General features: G+C 35.6%; 1 protein-coding gene across 1 annotated transcript in view; it reads left to right on the plus strand.

The window, feature by feature from the left end:
- WDR64 (WD repeat domain 64) overlaps positions 1-18,780 on the plus strand; it is a 151,201-nt gene that overhangs the window by 22,725 nt on the left and 109,696 nt on the right. The window contains exons 4-8 of the mRNA XM_068541664.1: positions 660-763; positions 3,459-3,488; positions 4,723-4,833; positions 7,293-7,507; positions 10,546-10,680. Coding sequence (XP_068397765.1) covers positions 660-763; positions 3,459-3,488; positions 4,723-4,833; positions 7,293-7,507; positions 10,546-10,680 — 595 coding nt within the window. The remainder of the gene's footprint in view (positions 1-659; positions 764-3,458; positions 3,489-4,722; positions 4,834-7,292; positions 7,508-10,545; positions 10,681-18,780) is intronic.

Genomic DNA, 18,780 nt, shown 5'->3' on the forward strand with positions numbered 1-18,780 from the left:
ATGCATGAATGAGGGGGATAATACTGGAGTATGAGATTTGTTCACTTGCTTTTCCTCTCTAAGAGTTTACAATTATAAAAACTTGATTTAAATCATCCTGGGAAGAGACCCAATATGTGTGGCTTTATCATTCAGCACATAGGCAAAGAAACTTGAAAGTGTTTTTTGCAAAATGCATAAAGTAAAAAAAAAAAAAAAAGCCTTAATAACAGTATTAAGGTAGTTTCATCCTTTTGTACTGGAAAGCCTGAGATAGTATTAGGTTTTTATTCTGTGTAAATCACATGGTGATAGTTCAAAGAAAGAATTCCTGAGATTTGAAGATCTTAAAATAGAAATGATTCTAAAAGACATTTGGAAAACTCATTCTCTGAAATGTGCACATGGAGGTGGGGTGGGGTATGATCTTACATTTTCTCTGGGAATTCGTGCACCATGTTTAGTTGGAAAGCACTATAACGTCAGATTACTATCTCTAAGGATAATTAAAAAGCAATAGATACTCATTTTTTGGTTTTATTCCACTTTAATTTTTAAGTAACCAAAGCCTTTCTAGCAAAAAGTTGGTTGTTTCCTTTTCCTTTTTAAAAATAAAACTAACAAGTGACTTTTAGGATCTTCACTGCTAGGAGTTGAAATGAGTGTTGTGCCATCGACAGGTAGTAGAAGACGGGATGTGATTAAGTGCATTGTCAAGATTCCTCAGTTGGATTTACTAATAACAGCTTCTCAGAAAGGATTGATAACAGTCTTTAATAGCCAGGTAATTTGAAAGCTTGGATTCCTTCCTCCCTCCTTTCTTCCTTCCTTCCTCTCTTTTGTTTTGTCTATGCATTATGCCTATGTATCAGATGCAGCAGAAACCATAGCCATATTTCAGAGTTATTCCAAAAAACAAAACCAAGTATTACTAAAACGAGGAGCTTGCTGAACCCCACAGCAGTTTTTGAGATTTTGGTAACTGCATTTGGCATTGTTCCTTGGGGTGTCATATTGAACCATGTGGCATCAGCATAATTAAGGAAGATCCTGGATAATTTCTCAGATAAAATCATAAAAACTCACAAGCCAAGTGATTTTGTCATAATACTACCAAGTAATAAGAGGTCCCAACAAGAACCTTGTACTTGAAGTTAAAAAAAAGCCTCAAATTCTAGCTCCTCTATTTTAACAGCCTAGATGTTAAGTAGGGAACTTAATGAGCTAACTTGTATCTTTTCACATCTCTTTTTTTCATCTCTGTAAAATGAAGACAATAGGATCAGTCTCCTCTCCCTCAGAGGATTGTAGTGAACATCAAATGAGATAATGAATGTTGGAAACATTTTAAGGCATTGCTATTATTGTCATTTCTTTCTAAATTTATGTTTTGGACTTCTGTTTTCAAAATATGAGAGATTTTCATGGAATGTATGATGATATCATCTATATCATATTTCACCATGAAAATAAATGTTTGGTGTTAAATATCAAAAAATTGGTCCAGTTATTAGTTTATTTCCAAGTAGAGGCAAGCTTTATACAAACAGAATATATTTAAAATAATCATCACATGATTAAAATTCAACAATAATTTTCAGCCTTTCAGTGATTTCCATCACAGGCAGCCGGATTGCATCAGAGAGGGTGGCCTGCACCCAGAGGTGCAGCAGGAGATTCTGAGCACGGGTGTGGAGACCGGCTTTGCCTCCACGCCGCCAGCTGTGCAGGCTACTTTTTATCTCCAGGCCCCAGTTCCTCCTCATCCAGACCAGAGAATATCCCTCCCTAGGTAGTTGTGCTGTTTACATGAGTTAATCAACATAAAGCCCTTAACATCGTTGTAAGCACTTAGTAAATGTTGGCAATTACAATTATGAACAAATAATGTGAAAATAAAAATGGATTTGCCTCATTTAAGTGTGAAAACCTTCCTCCATCACTCTTTTCTCGATGCATTAATTCCCTTCTCATTTTTTACCTTTATTTCCTCAAAAATAGAACTAACATGGTAACTAAAGAAAAATAGTGAGGAGGAAAATTATGATCTTCATAATGAAATAGTTCAGGATTATGTGAAATAAGTGAGAGGGCATTATAATATTTCCAGATATGTCTCTCTCTCTCTCTCTCTCTCCCTCACACTCACACACACACTCATTCACACATGCTTAAAGATGCACACATGTATACTCACAAACATGCAGATGCTCAGCACCTGTTTCTATTTAAAGGTTTGGTACTCCAGGAATAAATAGTATTTTGAATGCTGCATGCCTTAAAAATAGGATGGTACGTTTTGTGAGAAAAGTAATTTGGCAGGGTAGGTCAGAGGAATAATTTATTAAAAGATAGCCATTAATAATGCAAAATATCTTATACCCACAGTTTAGGCTCTATCTGAAGTAGAATAAATACATTTAAGGATTTTCATGGTGCTCGCTGGAGGGCTTGGTGATGTAGACTGTAAATGTCACTAATAAAAGTTCCTACAAAAAGGCTAGATTTAAAAAATTCAGAAGGTATCTACAAGGATTATGAAAGTTTTAGAGCAGATAAGAGAATTTTAAACAAGTGACTTCCACTAAAGATAGAGATAGAGAAATAGAAGAGGAATTTCTTTGAGCCCTTTATTTTTTCCATCTAGAAAAATGTCCCGGTTGGAAAAGCATTTTTGAACTCTTCAGATGAAAGACAGTCTGTGATGACCTCAACTAACAGTTTTAGTAATCTGGATTTACTTTTTCTCCTTTTCACATGAGCCATCCTTCTGGGCAGCCAGACTTTCTAGACTTTCCCTAAGACCATTAGAGCATGCAAGAGAAACTAGGTCATTAATATACTTCAGACACTAACCTTTACCTTGGGAGCAGTTAACATGCTTTAAGGGTATAAGAGGCTGCTCAAGTAATACATACTAGCTCTGCTTGGATAAATCTATGATTCTCAACCAGCATAGTACTTAGGATATGATATTCATTCAATACATATTTATTGAATAAAAGAGAAAGCCCACTGGATAGAATGTTCTTAAATCTCAGTAACTTGAGAGAGAACTCAAATGAAAAGTTTTTTTTCTGTATCAATCTATATTCATATTGACCTGTTTACCATTCTTGCCGTTGCTGTTAGTATTATTTTGCAGTCCCAATTTTTGGTATCAAAGGTTGCTCTGAATAGCTAAAGAATGTGAGGCAGTTTGCAAGTAGAAGGAACAAAATAACTAATAAAGTTTAAGCCTAAGAGCAGAGTGACCAGGCTTAAAGACAAGCCACAGAAACATAAACTTGCCCAAAGCAAACAGTGCATTATTTTACATAGCTAGATTTTTCAGAGACAGAAGGAACAAGGAGACTAACAGAAGGTAGAAATGACAAGTGAGATTAACCAAGGAGATACCGTGTTGCTTTAGAGCCAGCATTTTCATCTTTAATTGTAGTGCCAACTGGGGATCATTATTCTCTTCCTTTTTCTTATAGATGAGAGTTCAGACCAGCACCAATATTACAGTAAGTACTTTTAAAAAATTCCTAATTAAGTTAAACTGATTGATGATGGTTCCTCCATAACTAATCAAAATCTCAATGAAGAGCCTGAATACACTCTGAGAATAAGAGGTTTTCATAGACTGTAGCTTTATTTTTATTGACTAGGATCCAAACTAAACCTTGAGCAACAGCGAAGAGGACACAGACCTTGCTTTCTGAGTTAATTTGATTGTAGAGAATTGCCTGGAAACTGACTATTCCTTGGAAGCTTCAATTTAAAATCTTCGCCTGTTTTTCTAAGTGCTCACTATTGAGGAAAGTAAAAAACAGACAAAACCCATGTTGTGAGAACAAGGAAATAGCCAGTGAAAATTATTTGAAAACATTTTATTCTAAACTTGAAAACAGCATAAAAAACTTGAGTGCAATATTGTAATTTATTTAATCCATATTGCTAACTGGAACAGTAATCTTGTGGCAGATGTTGTAAAGCTATGGTGACTTGCTCTCAGAATCCCACCGTGGCTTTATGAGAGACGGAGAATGATTGACTTTCACCCTGCTTGTATGCACTTAAATGCACTGAGGGTGCCATGCAGAGGAGTCTCTGAGCCTCCGTTTCTTAAACTTTCTTAAAATTCCTAACAGGTTTTACTGAAGATTCAAGGGCATGCCTGAAACACAGGCAGCAGTTTCTGGCACAGGAGACACTCACAAGTGGGAGCCATTGTTCTCGTAAAGTAGTGTGTTTTCAGAGATATTACGGATCCTAGCCATGCCAATCTGGTGACTTTAGGAAAGCACAAGCCAGACTCACTGACCAGATGACCACCAAGGTCTTTTCCAGCTAAAAAATTTAAGCATGAGGACAGGGCCAGAAAACTCACTTAATCGGTGCCTTAAATCTAGTCTCACTGAGTTCCTGTGCAGAAGAGTTCTCATGTAAAAGAACAGTGCGTAAGGATGACTGCTTGGTCAGTGGCTGTGTGCTTCCAGGGAGCTGCGCCAGGCACTAGCTGTGCCATTCTCCAGATGATGGTGCTGAGAAGCTCAGGCTGAGGGTGAAAGGGAAAAAGATGGGAGCCTCTTCTCAAGACATCGAAGAAGAGACATTATGTGGCTTCTCTGCAAATAAGGGGGCAAAATGGGGCTTCTAATGTAACTAATCTACTCTTTTGGTAGCCACCACTGTGTGATAGAACAAAACACAATATACTCCAAAACACAACATGCCAATTCTATGCTTTTCTATCAGGATACCTCCTGGATTACAGGTTGTGATTACCTCTCTCAGCTGAAACGAATTGTTGCTACTACTGAAAGGACCATTATTGTCTGGGATTATAAAGCTCAAGGGAGCAGCCAGGTACTGTGCCAAGAGACATAAAGAAATTGGATTGTCTTTTCCATACTGGGAGGAAATGAGCAACCCACTTTCTCTATTGAACATCAGTTTCCTCATATATAAAATGAGGGGGTTTAACTAAGATAATCAAGTCCAGCATCAATATTCTGTGAGTCTTAATTAAAAGGGAATGTTCTTTCCATTAAGTGTATGTTTAATTTGTTTTGTTTTTGAGAGAGAATGATTAGTTTCTTTCTTCTTTTATACCTTTCTCTGAATCCACGTATTATCTTTTTGGTTATGCTCATGTTAACCAGTTCAAAGCCTTTCTCTTCAGTCCAGCTTCATTTGGCAAGAAAACTACTAAAATCAAATGCCTAATCCTGGCAAAAAATCTGATGGGCAGATGTTAATGTTAACCCCCTCAGTTAGTGATATGTTACCACTTAACCAATTTACAATATTTATTGAGCATCTGCAGACATATAGAAGTAATGAAAATGTTCCCTACACTCAAACAAAACTCAGTCTTGAAGACTCTCACAAACAAACATAATATATAATATAATGGTGCAGCAAATTATACAGTAAAAAAGAACAGGTACTCAGGGAGAGGTGAGATCACTAAGCATTGGGGTTATTAAAAAAATGCCCTCAGGAAGCAGGCTGACTTTGAAGGACATGGAGGATTAACAAATAATTTAACCTTCCTCTGTGCCATACTAGTGTCAGTAAAATCGTAAACTTCCTATTCTTGTCCACAATATTGGCCAACTAATGATACCAAGATGATTTTAAAGAAGGCAGCTGTTTGCTTAATATATTTTATTATGTGATGTGTCACTATCTCATATCATATAGTTTGATTACAACTTCTTTTCCTTCCTGCTCTCTCCTGTTTTCACTCTTGCTTTTCAATCTCATAGAAGCCTCCAGTTCATTGAAAGCATCTTCTTCCACTCGTCAGTACCCCTGCTTCTTCCCTCTTTCCCTTCTCACATTACCCCCTGGATGGATCATGTCTTAAATCTCTGTCCTTCAAAACTTGAATCTTGGATAGATGCTATAGCCCTTCTTTGCTCCTTTGCAGTGGCTAAGCACTGCTAGAGAAAAACTCAGAGCCACACTATTTGGCATCACTACAAATTCAGGGTCTGCAGACTCAGCTGAGCACTCAGTGACATCTATCAATCTCTTTCTGATTCTTGCCAACTCACTTTCCCACTCCTGGCAAGTATTCCAAAATTCCATTATTCTTCTCAAGCCCTTTCCCTTTCGACAGATGAACTTCTTCCTGTTTCTGAGAATACTGAGTCTAAAAGGCTCGTCCGCTTTCGAATTCCAGCCCTCCACCTACAGCTTTAACTAAGAATACAACACTACTTCCTTTCTTTCTTCCTTCCTCTCTCTAAAGACAAAATATCTGACACCCCCTGTATCTGACACCCCCCATCCCCTCCTGCCTTGTCCAGGACAAGACTCCATAGCCTTTTCCCTTTCTATCTTTTTTGACATTAATCTCTTCTCCTAGGATCCTTCTTTTCAACCTCTTCTGAATCTTACTCTCAACCAATTCAGGTCCCAGATCCAAGGTCACCTTTCCTGACCATGGGACCCAAAATGACCTCTTAAGTCACTCTTTATCACAGAGCTCTGGTTTATTTTTGTAAGTGCACATCCCATTATCTGGAATTATCTGTTTAATTCATCTGTCTCCCCTGACTAGGACAGTAGCTCCACAAAGTCAGAAACTTTTGTTCATCACCATAAGCCCATGCCTAGAATGGTTCTTGCCATGTTGTAGGTGCTTAATAAATATTTGCCGAAAGACTGAATGAACCTCTAAATACGTTCAAGTCTCACTTATTCTATAGGAAACAAAACAAATTTAAAAATTTTAAAATACTTTTTTCTTCTCCCTTAGGTAGAAACTAAGTTCCAGGAAAACAATGGCCATATAGCTTAGTGAACCCAGTTCAATAGTATAGAGTCAGCTTGATAAATGCTTGCTGAATATTTCTGGATAAATGTAGATGTTAGAATATTTGTCTCCTTGTAAAGTAATTGGGACTTGGATATTAGTAGATTTTCCTATTTACCATCCATTTTTATTTCAATGGTCTTTTAACACCTGAACTTCTTAATGCTTCCTGTTAATATTGCCTTACGAATTCAAGAAAGGAATATTCACAGTAATACATCAGAAAACCTCATTATTTATTGAGCTAGAGACAGGTACCTCACACTTTTTCCCTACAAAACACCCAAAAACACAATGTTGGGCTCACAGTGAGAAGTTAATTCGTTAACTTCTACTTAGTTAACTTTGTTTTTTTCAAGTTCCTTTAACAGTGGGAATATCTAAAATGAGAAACATCAGAAAGTGAAATCTTATCAAATAATAAGAGCAATATTTAAATTTAATATTTAGCTATTTAGAGCAACACAATAACTTATTAAAAGTGTTCTTCTGTTTCTAGGAAAACTATTTTGTCATAAAACCTATGGATCATTGCCTCCTCTGTGTGTGTGTAGTGTCTCTGCCTGACCAGCTCTGCCGAGATGACATCCTCTTGGGGGACGATGGTGGTTTTGTGAACAAGTTCACAGTAAATAGTGATGACTTTGGACTCAAGCAGGCAAAATCCAAAAAAAAATTACAAAATCAGGTGTTAGACTCAAAGAACTTCAAAAGGTAAGGGTATTACGGGAATAGTCCAATTGCTTTAATATAGACATCGTTCAAGTATTTATGTAGTGAAAATAATATGCCAGACCCCATGGTAGAGATTTTAAATACAAAGCTGAAAAAGAAATGGTTTTTACCTCAAGGAACTTCCAGTGTAATAGGGAAGACAGACAGGAAAATTAACAACTGAAATTCCTATTTTAAATGCTACTGACAATGAAAATCTATAGGTACTTGAATGAATTAAAGAGTTCAGTGAAAAATTAACTCATGAAAAAAATGTAAAAGACATACATGGCTGTTTACTAGTACTTAAATATGGAAGATGATTCGAAACATAAAAGCAATGGATACAGAATTCCAAGAAAAAGTTTGATAGATTTGACTATACACATCAAAGATAACATTTTGAAAGTAAGTAACAAACTGAGATAAATATATAAACAAATATGACAGACAGTGGGTTAATAATCTTTATAGGTTTTAGAATTCAATTAAAAAACAATAATTTCTCAAGATAAAAACTGACAAAGACGATGAACAGATAATTCACACACATGCCCACACAGCAGTCAATAAACATTTCAAACTGATCATCAGGCAAGAATGCTAACAACAGTTTCCAACTGATGAGGTTATGGGTGATTTCTATTGTCTGCTTTATAATTGTAGTGTTTTTGAAGTTTTTAGAGTAAGGCATATATTAGTTTTATTAGCAGAAATACAAATTTTATACTAAATACAACCTTTTTATTAATCAAAGAAGTACAACTTATAATCATATACAACTTCTCACATAAAATTAGAACAGATTAAAAATGGGTATGATGCTGTGAGATGGATATTCTCGCATACTGCTGGTGGTGAAAGTACGAGTTGAAGCCCTTTCTGGAAAGCAATTTGGGCAGATGCATCAGGTGCCTTAATAAACATTTATACATTGAGACCTGTGATCTCCATGTGTTTAAAAATATAAGTATGATTATCACAGCATTATTTCTAATAATAAAATATCTAGTGTACAACAATAGGGGAATGATTAATTTAAATAAGTAATCATTTAAATAAATAATTCAGGTATTATATAAATGTGTGATATAATATAAATTCTATAAATATAATTACATAGTTTATAAATATGTCCATACATGTGTAATATATTTATATGTAAATTGCATTTTTGTCAGAGTCCTAAAAAATATTTAAGGCATTAAGGGCATTCAGTAAATCATAGTATAACCATATTAGGGGAATGCCATGCATCTCCATTAAATTATATTTTGAAAGATATTTAATAATATGGAAAATGTTCATAATATAATATTAAGTAAAAAACTTTTTATTTTTTTACGCACATTGAATCCAGTTTTATTTATGTATATGTGTCTGTATGTATATGTGTCCATCTGTAAGTCTGCATATTTCTACTTAGAAAGAAAAATATTGAACGTAAACATCCCAAAATGTTAACAATGATTCTCTTTGGAACTTCAGAGAAGTGATTTTTCTTTTCTTCTTTATGGTTTTCTACTTTCTAAATTTTGTACAAACAAAATTTTCCTTTTAGAATAAGAAGAAAACTTTGAAAAATACAGTATTATATTTTGTTATTAATATAGCAAATATTTTATTCCAGAGATAGAATATGTAATTAAAAGCTCATTACATCTATTGTTACAATGGAATTAAGACTAGCCCATTGCTGGAACCCTAAGAATGACACAATAATTATCTGGCTCCATTTTCCATCCTTCATATATTAGCAGTATTACTTAGTTCCACCAAAGTATTAGACTCTGATGGGGGAGTTTCCCAGTATGTGATGTGCTGCTCTATTTACTATCAAGCACTTTATTCCAATTATGATAGGCTCTTAGAATAGATGCTGAGACATGAATCTTCTCTTTACTGAGATGTGTGTCACCTGTCAGAAAATTCCATGGCCTGTTTTCCATCTCTGCTTCCGTTAGACAGATATGTTAGAAATGAGATTGGGGGAATCTGAGGAATTTGAGGAATGTGAGTACAGTTAAATGAATGCTAATTCATGCTGGTTCTTTTGTAGATGATTTAATCATGCAGCTGATCATTATATACATGACAAATTATTTGAGACTAAAAAGTGTATATATATATATATATATATATATATATATATATATGAGCTGAGTGTTGAAGCAAAACATTGTAGAAATTAAAGTATCCAGAGTTCAAAATTTAACACAATCTGGCATGGAAAAAAGAAATCTCCCCCAACTCCCACTCTGTTTAATCCAATATTGTCGAACTTTCCTGCCTTGAGTTATAAATATGTCTATTTCTCAACTACAATCTAAGGAACTTGGTGATAAGGATTTTACCTTAATCATCTTTATGTCCTTGGTACCTGGGATACAATAAGTGCTCAATAAGTGTTTGTGGATGAGGAAACAAATACACTATAAAATATGAGTAAATAAAATACCATGAAGATGGCTTCTTCCAGGTTAAGACAAGAAGAATTTTATGGCAGTTTTGGCCTCTAGTGCTAAGGCTCTCCCTCAAATGTCCTGTGTACTGAGGAGCAAGCCTTTGACAAAGGCTTTGAAGGCTGTCCTAGCCTCAGCTTTACCAGTGATCTGGGATTATAAACTCCCTAGTTCTTCAGGTTTGAATGTATTCATGGGAAATATGGAAATGAATTGACTCATACAAGAAAGAAACCAATATAAACCACAGTCCTCCATTTGCATGATAAGAATTTTTTCAGTAGGGTAAGGATGATCATGTCAATATTGGACTGGGGTTCTTCTAGATTATTCCTCTAATTCTGAATCTATAGCTCAAAATCTGATGATAAACTTTTACGTTTTCATTTAAAATACGATGACGATCATGTAGTTAAACAATTGAAAGTACAATGCATAGGATAGTGTTACACATGCAGGCTTTACCACAGCTCAGAGCTGCGATTTGGTTAAAGTGAAAGTGAAATACCAAATAGAAACTCAACATGATGTGTTTGTGAGTCTAACATAACCCCCTTTTTTTCTTGTAATTCTCAGCGTTAAAAGGAAGCTACATAATGACTGGGTTATGAAAATTAGATATATTTCAGCCCTAAATTGCTTTGGATCCTGCTCCTTAGACAGTGTTCATTCATTAGTTTTGGAATCCTTGAAGAGACTTGAGGATAATTTGTAAGTACAGTTGTTTATATACACAAACATTCTGTGACTTTCAGGTGTTTTCCTGAAACCGATGGCAGCCTTGGAGCTTTTAAACTGGTTTTTAGACATATCAGATGTTAAGTATTCCATTTGTTCAACAAGATTCATTAGATTTTCAGGAGGAAGTTGAAGTTACTCATGCAAATCTGAACATGATGTGTCCTCCTAGAAGCAGTTTTGCTCATTTGTTTTTTATTGCTATATTCTACTAAAGTAAATCAATATTGGTGTAGCTATAACTATATTTTCCAAATATAGTTCTATTGGTAAAACTTTATACTTTAAAAATCATTCTTGCAGGTCAATTGACTAGCCAATAGCCTGTGAGTATCTGCAGAACAACCATCATGTTCCATGTGTAATAAATACACAAAATGGCTTTCTTATAGACAGATGAGCTTGAATAGTGTATAGTCTTATTTTCTACCTAGTTAACTATTTATTAATAGTTATACTGATATATAGCTCGGGTATACAAATATATAGTAACTATAAAACAGCTGTTGTATTTTTTTAAGAAAGATACATTCTACAGCATGGATAAACCTCAAAAACATTATGCTAAGTGACAGAAGACTGCATATTGAACAATCCCATTTGTAGGAAATGCCCAGAAAAGAAAAGTTTATAGAAATAGAAAGTAGATTAGTGGATGCCTGGGGCTGGTGATGGGAGCAAGGACCCCAAGTTGGCACAAGGGAACTCTCTGGGGTTGGGGAAGGCTAAAGAAGAAGGAAATCACATGATCACATCAACAGATGCAGAAAAAGCACTTGACAAAATCCAGCACCCATTCCTGATAAAAACTCTCAATCTAGACACAGACATTATACCAGTTACAGGAAAACAACTCAAAATGGATCATAGACACAAAGATAAAATGCAAAGCTGTAAAACTCCTGGAAGAAAATCTAGATGACATTGGGTTTGGCAATGACTTTTAAGATACCACTCCATGAGAGAAATCACTGATAAACTGGACTTCGTTCAAATTAAAAACTCTGCTCTGAAAAAGACACTGTCAAGAGAATAAGAAGACAAGCCATAGACTAGGAGAAAATATTTGCAAAACACATATCTGATAAAGGGCAGTCATCCAAAATATACAAAGAACTCTCAAAACTCAACACTAAGACAGACAACCTGATTAAAAAATGGGCAAAAGATCTGAGCAGACAAATCACCAAAGAAGGTATACAGATGGCAATAAGTATATGAAAAGACGTTTCACATTCTACATCATTAGAGAAGTGGAAACTAAAATCACAATGAGATATCATTACACACCTACTAGAATGTCCAAAATCCAAAACACTGACAACCTCAAATGCTGGCAAGAATGTGGAACAATAGGAACTCTCATTCAGTGCTGGTGGGAAAGCAAAATGGGTACAGCCACCTTGGAAGACAGTTTGGCAGTTTCTCACAAAACTGAACATACTCTTGCCATATGATCCAGCACTAAAAAGCACTAAAAGCACTAAAAATAAATAAGCTATCCATGAAAAGACATGGAGGAACCTTAAATGCATATTACGAAGTAAAAGAAGCCAATCTGAAAAGGTTACATACTGCATGATTCTAACTATATGACATTCTGGAAGAGGCAAAACCGTGGATAGGCAATTAAAAATCAGTGATTGCTAGGATGCAGGGGGAGGGAGGGTTGAATAGGCAGGGCGCAGAGGATTTTTAGGGCCTTGAAAATACTCTGTATGATACTATAATGGTGGACACGTGTCATTATACATTTGTCCAAACCCACAGAATGTACAGCACCAAGAGTGAACCCTAATGTAAACTGTGGACTTTGTGCAATTATTATGTGTCAATGTGTAGGTTCATCAATTCTAACAAATGTACCACTCTGGTGAGAGATGTAGATAATGGGGGAAGCTATGCATGCGTGGGAGGGCAGGAGCATATGGAAAATCTCTGTAATTTCCACTCAATTTTTCTGTGAACCTAAAACTCCTTTAAAAAAATTGTCTGTTAAAAAAATGCACTGAGCCACAAATAAGAATCTGACTTGTTGCAACAAGAAGTGAAAGGTCTTCTTTAAACTTTGTTTTAAGAATGAGCATAAATCTATCAAAAATACTATGGGTTAAGAAAATGTATATATACAAACACCCACATACAATGGAATATGTATGCTTTAGAAAAAGAAGGAAAACTTACCATTTGCAACAACCTGGATGAAACTGGAGGGCATTATGCTAAGTGAAATAAACCAGACAGAGAAAGACAAATACTGCATGGTATCACTTTTATGTGAAATCCAAAAAAAAGTAGAACTCATAGAAACAAAGTGTAGAACAGTCGTCACCAGGGAAAGGGTTCCCTTTCCATAGAGGAAGGTTCATAAAAGTTTGGTAACTTTCATATAGGTTTTTATAAAACCTACAAAATGTCTGAGGATCTAATGTAAAACTTGGTGACTATAATTAACCCTGTATTGTATAATTGAAATTTGCTAAGAAAGTAGAATGTAAATGTTCACACCAAAAAAAAAAAAAAAAAGTAAACATGTGAGATGATGAATGTGTTGATTAACTCAGGGGAATCCTTTCACAATGTGTATATATATCAAATCATGTTATACAGTTTCAACATCTTACGATTATATGTCAAAACTGAAAAAATGAGATAAAATACAACAAAACACTATGGGTAAAAACTTAAAACTGCAAAACACTTACTTAGTGATTCAATTCCATTCTTAAAACTTACTTTCTCAATTGTAATCATTTTCTTCTGAATTTCAGTTTTTCTCTTTAAAGAATCAGTGAGTTGAAATGAGACAGTCTTGCTTTCTTTTTCTCTTTGCATTTAGGGTACAACTTTAAAAAGTCCTGGGAAAAATGGTGGAGAGACAAATATGACCCCCTAACAAAACACAAGTGATAGATACCCCCTAGGTCCTCTTGAAGTTTTAGTGAAACTCACAAAAAAATGGAAAACAAAAGGTAGCCTTTGCACATACAGAGCTAGAATTTCTTTAAATTCCAAGGCTTTTAATTTAAGCAATGGAATAACAGAATTAGAAATTTAATGAAAGACGAGAATATCACAGTCAGTCAGATGACTGACTACCTTAAGTTTTCTTGAAAGTTGTAGTCTTCAGGAAAAACACATATTTCTCCTTACCTAGAAAAAGGTGAAAATGTTCATCTTGGTGTAAAACATATTACAGTGAGAGATGATTTCAAAACTTTCTTCAGTACCTTAAAAACAATTTCATTTCTTGACACCAGATCTGACACCACAAATATCATTTCTATGTTTTTGTAACATAATTAACTGGCTAGTGATTACACTCTGGCATTTTAAAGGAATAAATTTCTGAAACATTTAATTAAGAACTAGATGCCACCTTATTTCCAATTTGATTTTATACTATGTTGGCAATTCATGATACATTCTTAATCATAAAGAAACATTGTGAAAACATATACAAATATAATATGTCCTCGTGGTGGTATAGAAAAAATATATTCTACTTCAACATCCAGAGAAAGGATTTTTATTTGCAAGATATACAAACCTACAACCATGATTTCCACAGAACAAATATTACCGGTACACTTACCAGGGTAATTCTAACAGTTTATATGGCAACCAGAAAGCTGTATAAGGTCACGTAGTTCAGCCTTTAATCCAGAACTGTATCAATTATTCAACAAATATTTACTAAGTCAGAATGTGTTAAGAACTGTGGACAATACAAATATGTTTAAGTCATGACCCCTGCCTTAAAATGCTTAAAATCTAAGTGGGAAGACAAGAAATATAGACATAAAGTCAGCAGTATGGTGCAGCCAGCTCATGTCAGGAATTTGGCCTACTTATTGTTAAACTCTGCCATGATTAAAATAAACTCACAATTCAATTATATTGAAAACAAAGGCAATAAATACTCAAAACTCATTACTTCTTATTTATTTTACTACATTTTACTATTACCTATGTTCTTGAGGGTTTTAGGTCCTGAAGAACACAGAAGCACTACATAATGGTGTGCAACTGTGTATCTTTTCCTAACTCCACGTTCAGAGATGTCCCTTTGCTGGTTTGAAATCAGCCATGAGAGAAATATTTATACCATGGAAAACAGCAAATGTTGTAAACCAATGGCACACTCCCATCTCTACTTCCCTGCCCCCAGCTCAATGAATGTTAAACATTTATCAGCACACTACTACTTAGGATAATTTGCATTGCAAAGAAGAGCAAGTTAAAGGCCAGTTGGCTGGTTTAGAATTATAGGTATAATAGGAGTTCAGAAAGGGAAGTGATAAATAATGGTCCTCCAGCAAGCCCATAGAGATAAGAACAAGAAGTCTTATATAGGGGACTATGTAAAGTAACTTGCCAGTGATTTCATTACACAAGAAAGTTTAAAGCAAACACAATAAACGTGCCTAGTTGGCTTTTGGATGAATGAAGTGGCTTTTTTTTTCCTTCTTAAAGACTGTCTTTACATTGGTATGTTTAGTTGCCTATTGTCAATCTAACATTACAAAATAGAAATCAAAAATTGATCTGCACAATATTGACAGGCGCTAAGTTCCAGCATCCTTCTCTCAGACCTCCACGTCTTACCATATCAGCTTTTGAACACTACAACTCGCACTATACTGACTCAGTGATGTTGCTGAGGTCTCTGATACCTTTATCTCTCAGTAGATTGAATTTTATCAACCCTTTCCTTGACTTTCTTCTCTTCCTACCCTCCTGGATCCCAAGTTAATCATCTGAGTTTGTATCTCACCAGCATTCTTCTTTGATTTATACTCCTATCTGTCCAATGTATCGATCAGCAAAATCCCAACCCTTTTGCTCAGCAGAGCCCTTAGCCCAGTCTCCCAATCCTTTTACATACTTTTGATTAACCCCCTCTTATTCCTCTCAGTGACTGTTCCAAACTTCAACTCCTTTCACCCTCCACCGATGTCCTGTCCTTCCATATGATCAAAAAAAAAAAAAAACAAAAAAACCCCTGTGGCCTCAGGAGTAATTCCCCAACACCCCAGATCTTTTCAGAATTTTCTACATCCACACCCAGCCTTAAATCTTTTCTTTTTGTTTCAGAGGTTGGTATCACACCTTCCATTGGTGACCCTGCACTTAACTTCTGCTCCAGGATCTTGCTACCTTAGTTTCTCCCACTCGTTCATTTTCAACCTAAAATGCTCAAGTCTCTTGTGATCTGAGTAACGCTTTTCTTGACCTTTAGTGTCCTTTGATCTATCATACTACACCTCTTCTGGAAAGGGTACTCTGCATTCACTATCCCCACTATCTTGACATTACTCATTCCCTCTAAAATCCTCTCTCATATAGCCTCCCGGCTACTACTCTACGGAAAAGACTCTCAAATTGGCCAATGATGTCTACATTGTCAGACCAAAGGAAATTAAACTAGGAGCATTCAGCATTACTGATCTCACCCATCCTAAAACTCTATTCTCTTGGCTTTTGGGAAGCCAGAGTTTTCTCCCCGTATCTTACTGTTTGACCTTTTCCCTTGTGATTCCTCTTTTTGTGTCTGCTCTTTTTGCGGTGGTATTCTCCAGAGTTTTGTCCTTAGCCAACCTTAATTGTCACTTTCTACTCAATTCTTGGGTTATGTTCCTCTTCTCCAACATATTAATACCTGTATACTAATGAAACCCAAGCTATCTTGAATGTTGGACTTACGTATACCTACTCACTATGTCCACCTGGATATCTCATACCCCCTTAAATTTCACTTCACTTCTCCCACTTTTTAATCTATGCCTTTTATAGAATTTAAAATTTTTCTTGGTGGCACTATGATGCATCAAATCATCTAGGCAGAAATTTAGCAACTCCACATGACTCCTTTTTCCCTCAACCCCTAAAAATCATCAGTCACCAATTTGTCTATATTGCCTTAAAAATTCTTGTTGAATCTACTTTATATTCTGTATCTCTATTGTCCTAGGCTCTTCTCTCCAACTACCCTCTTGTCCCAATACTCTTCCAAACTATTCTTGTAAGGATGATATCCAACCATCTCAGTGTCCTTCACATTTCTCCATCACCTGCCACAGCACTCCCATTAGCTGGCTCCTGTTAACCTCTCCACTTCATCCACTTCACTGCTCTTTATTACCTTGTACTTAAGATTCTGTTACTCTGAACTTCTTGCTGCTCCCTGGATACTGCATGTTGGGACTTTGTACATGTTCAGTGCCTGAAATACTCTCTCCACTCTTCCTCTTAGTTCTTCTCTACCTCAACCTCCATAATCCTGTGGGTTTTTTTTTTTTTTAAAGAGGGAAGTTTTTTATTTTTAAAATTTTTTCCAGTTTTTTGAGGTATAACTGACCCCATAAATCCTTTAAGGATCAAGTGATACCAACTCTAGGAAATTTTCCTGACCTCTTCCAGCAACCTCTTCCCCAACTGGGTTAGGTACCCTTTTCATGCTTCAGTCTTTGTACTTATTGCATTTTAATTATGTTTAAGGATGTGTCTTTCCAAGACACTAAGCTTGTTGAGTTTTTGTATATTCAATGTTCTCTTTCTGATAGTCCTATAATTTGAAAAAAACTACATAGATGACTCCAGAAGAAGCTCTAGAGCAGGAGGCTGAATATTCTTTTTTTTTTTTTTTTTTTTTTTTTTTAGCAAATACTTATTGGTTACTCTGTTTAAAGCACTGTATTAGGTGTTGGAAATTTAAAGATGCATAAGACTAGGTCTTTGCTCTCACGTTTAATGCGCGAGAAAGGAAATAGATTCCCAGAGAGGGTGATAAGTGTCATGATATCGATTTAAGAGAGTTGTATGGGAGCAGAAGAGAGTTCTCAGAGCATCTTAAGGTAGGATTGGGGTGTGGATAAAAATTGGGGTAGGCTTCCTGAAAAGGAGCGTCATGCATACTGAGTTTTGAAGAACTGGTAAGAGTTAGCCAGGTAAAGCAGTTGCAGGAGAGTAGAGTTGATAAATAGTCACATTAAAGAAATGACATTTATAAAGGCACAGAAGTGAAAAAGAAGATGGTGAATTCTAGAAACTGTAAGTAGTTCAATATGATTGGAACAGAGAGGAAGAGTTGGGAAAGATGAGAATGGATAAGCCAAACATGAAGAGACCTGCATACCATGATAAAAAGTTGGAATTTTAACCTGACGGCTACAGGAAGCCATTGAATACTTTAGACAGAAAAGTGATAAAATTCATGTTTTTGACAGATTACCCTAGCAGCAAAGTGGAGAATGGATTGGGGAAAGGCAAGTTGAAAAGAGGGAGACCAATTGGGAAGATACGGCAATAGTTTAGAAAAGAAATGATGGGGGTTTGAACTGAACCAGTGAAAGTAAGGATGGAAAGAGAACAGATTCTCATAAAATTTACAAGAATTGGTGACCTACTGGATGAGAGAAATAAAGGAAAGAGAGGAATCTAAGGTTCATTTTTTCATTCTCAACAGTATTTAATGTATGCCTATTATAGATCAAAAACTGTTCCAAGAAGTGATATAATGGTATACAAAAAAGACTAACTCTCTCCTCTCTTGGAGTCATATTCTAGTGGGAGAGCAAATAATCAAATGAATAATACAGACTTAGGTGAGTAGGTGATGGAGATGAAGGAGCATTATGGGATAAAGAGTGATGGGAGGCAGTAATCTTGACAGGATGGTCACGAGAGACTGCTCTGAGGAGATAACATGTGATCAGAGATCTGAGTGAGGTGAAGAGCAAATCATCCAAAGATCTAGAAGAAAAGCATTACAGCAGCAGACGCCAGGCTCAGTTTGGGGGAGCTATATACGTGGCTGTGCTTTTCATTACGAGAGAATATAAATAAAGGAATACATTTGCAAGGGAATTCTAGATCACGCCTGCCACTTATTCGTTGTCCAAGAGTCTTGAGCATGTTTTTTTTTAACTTATTTGAACCTCAATAACCTCATTTATAAATGGGAATAACACTAACTTTCCTAGCTCATGGGATTTTTGTGCTACTCAAATAAGCTGAAATGGGTGAAGGTGCTTTGAAAACTAAAACCCCTTAACAACTGAAAGTATTATT

The sequence above is a fragment of the Eschrichtius robustus genome, chromosome 3 (assembly GCF_028021215.1).
Source record: "Eschrichtius robustus isolate mEscRob2 chromosome 3, mEscRob2.pri, whole genome shotgun sequence".
Lineage (NCBI taxonomy): Eukaryota > Metazoa > Chordata > Mammalia > Artiodactyla > Eschrichtiidae > Eschrichtius > Eschrichtius robustus.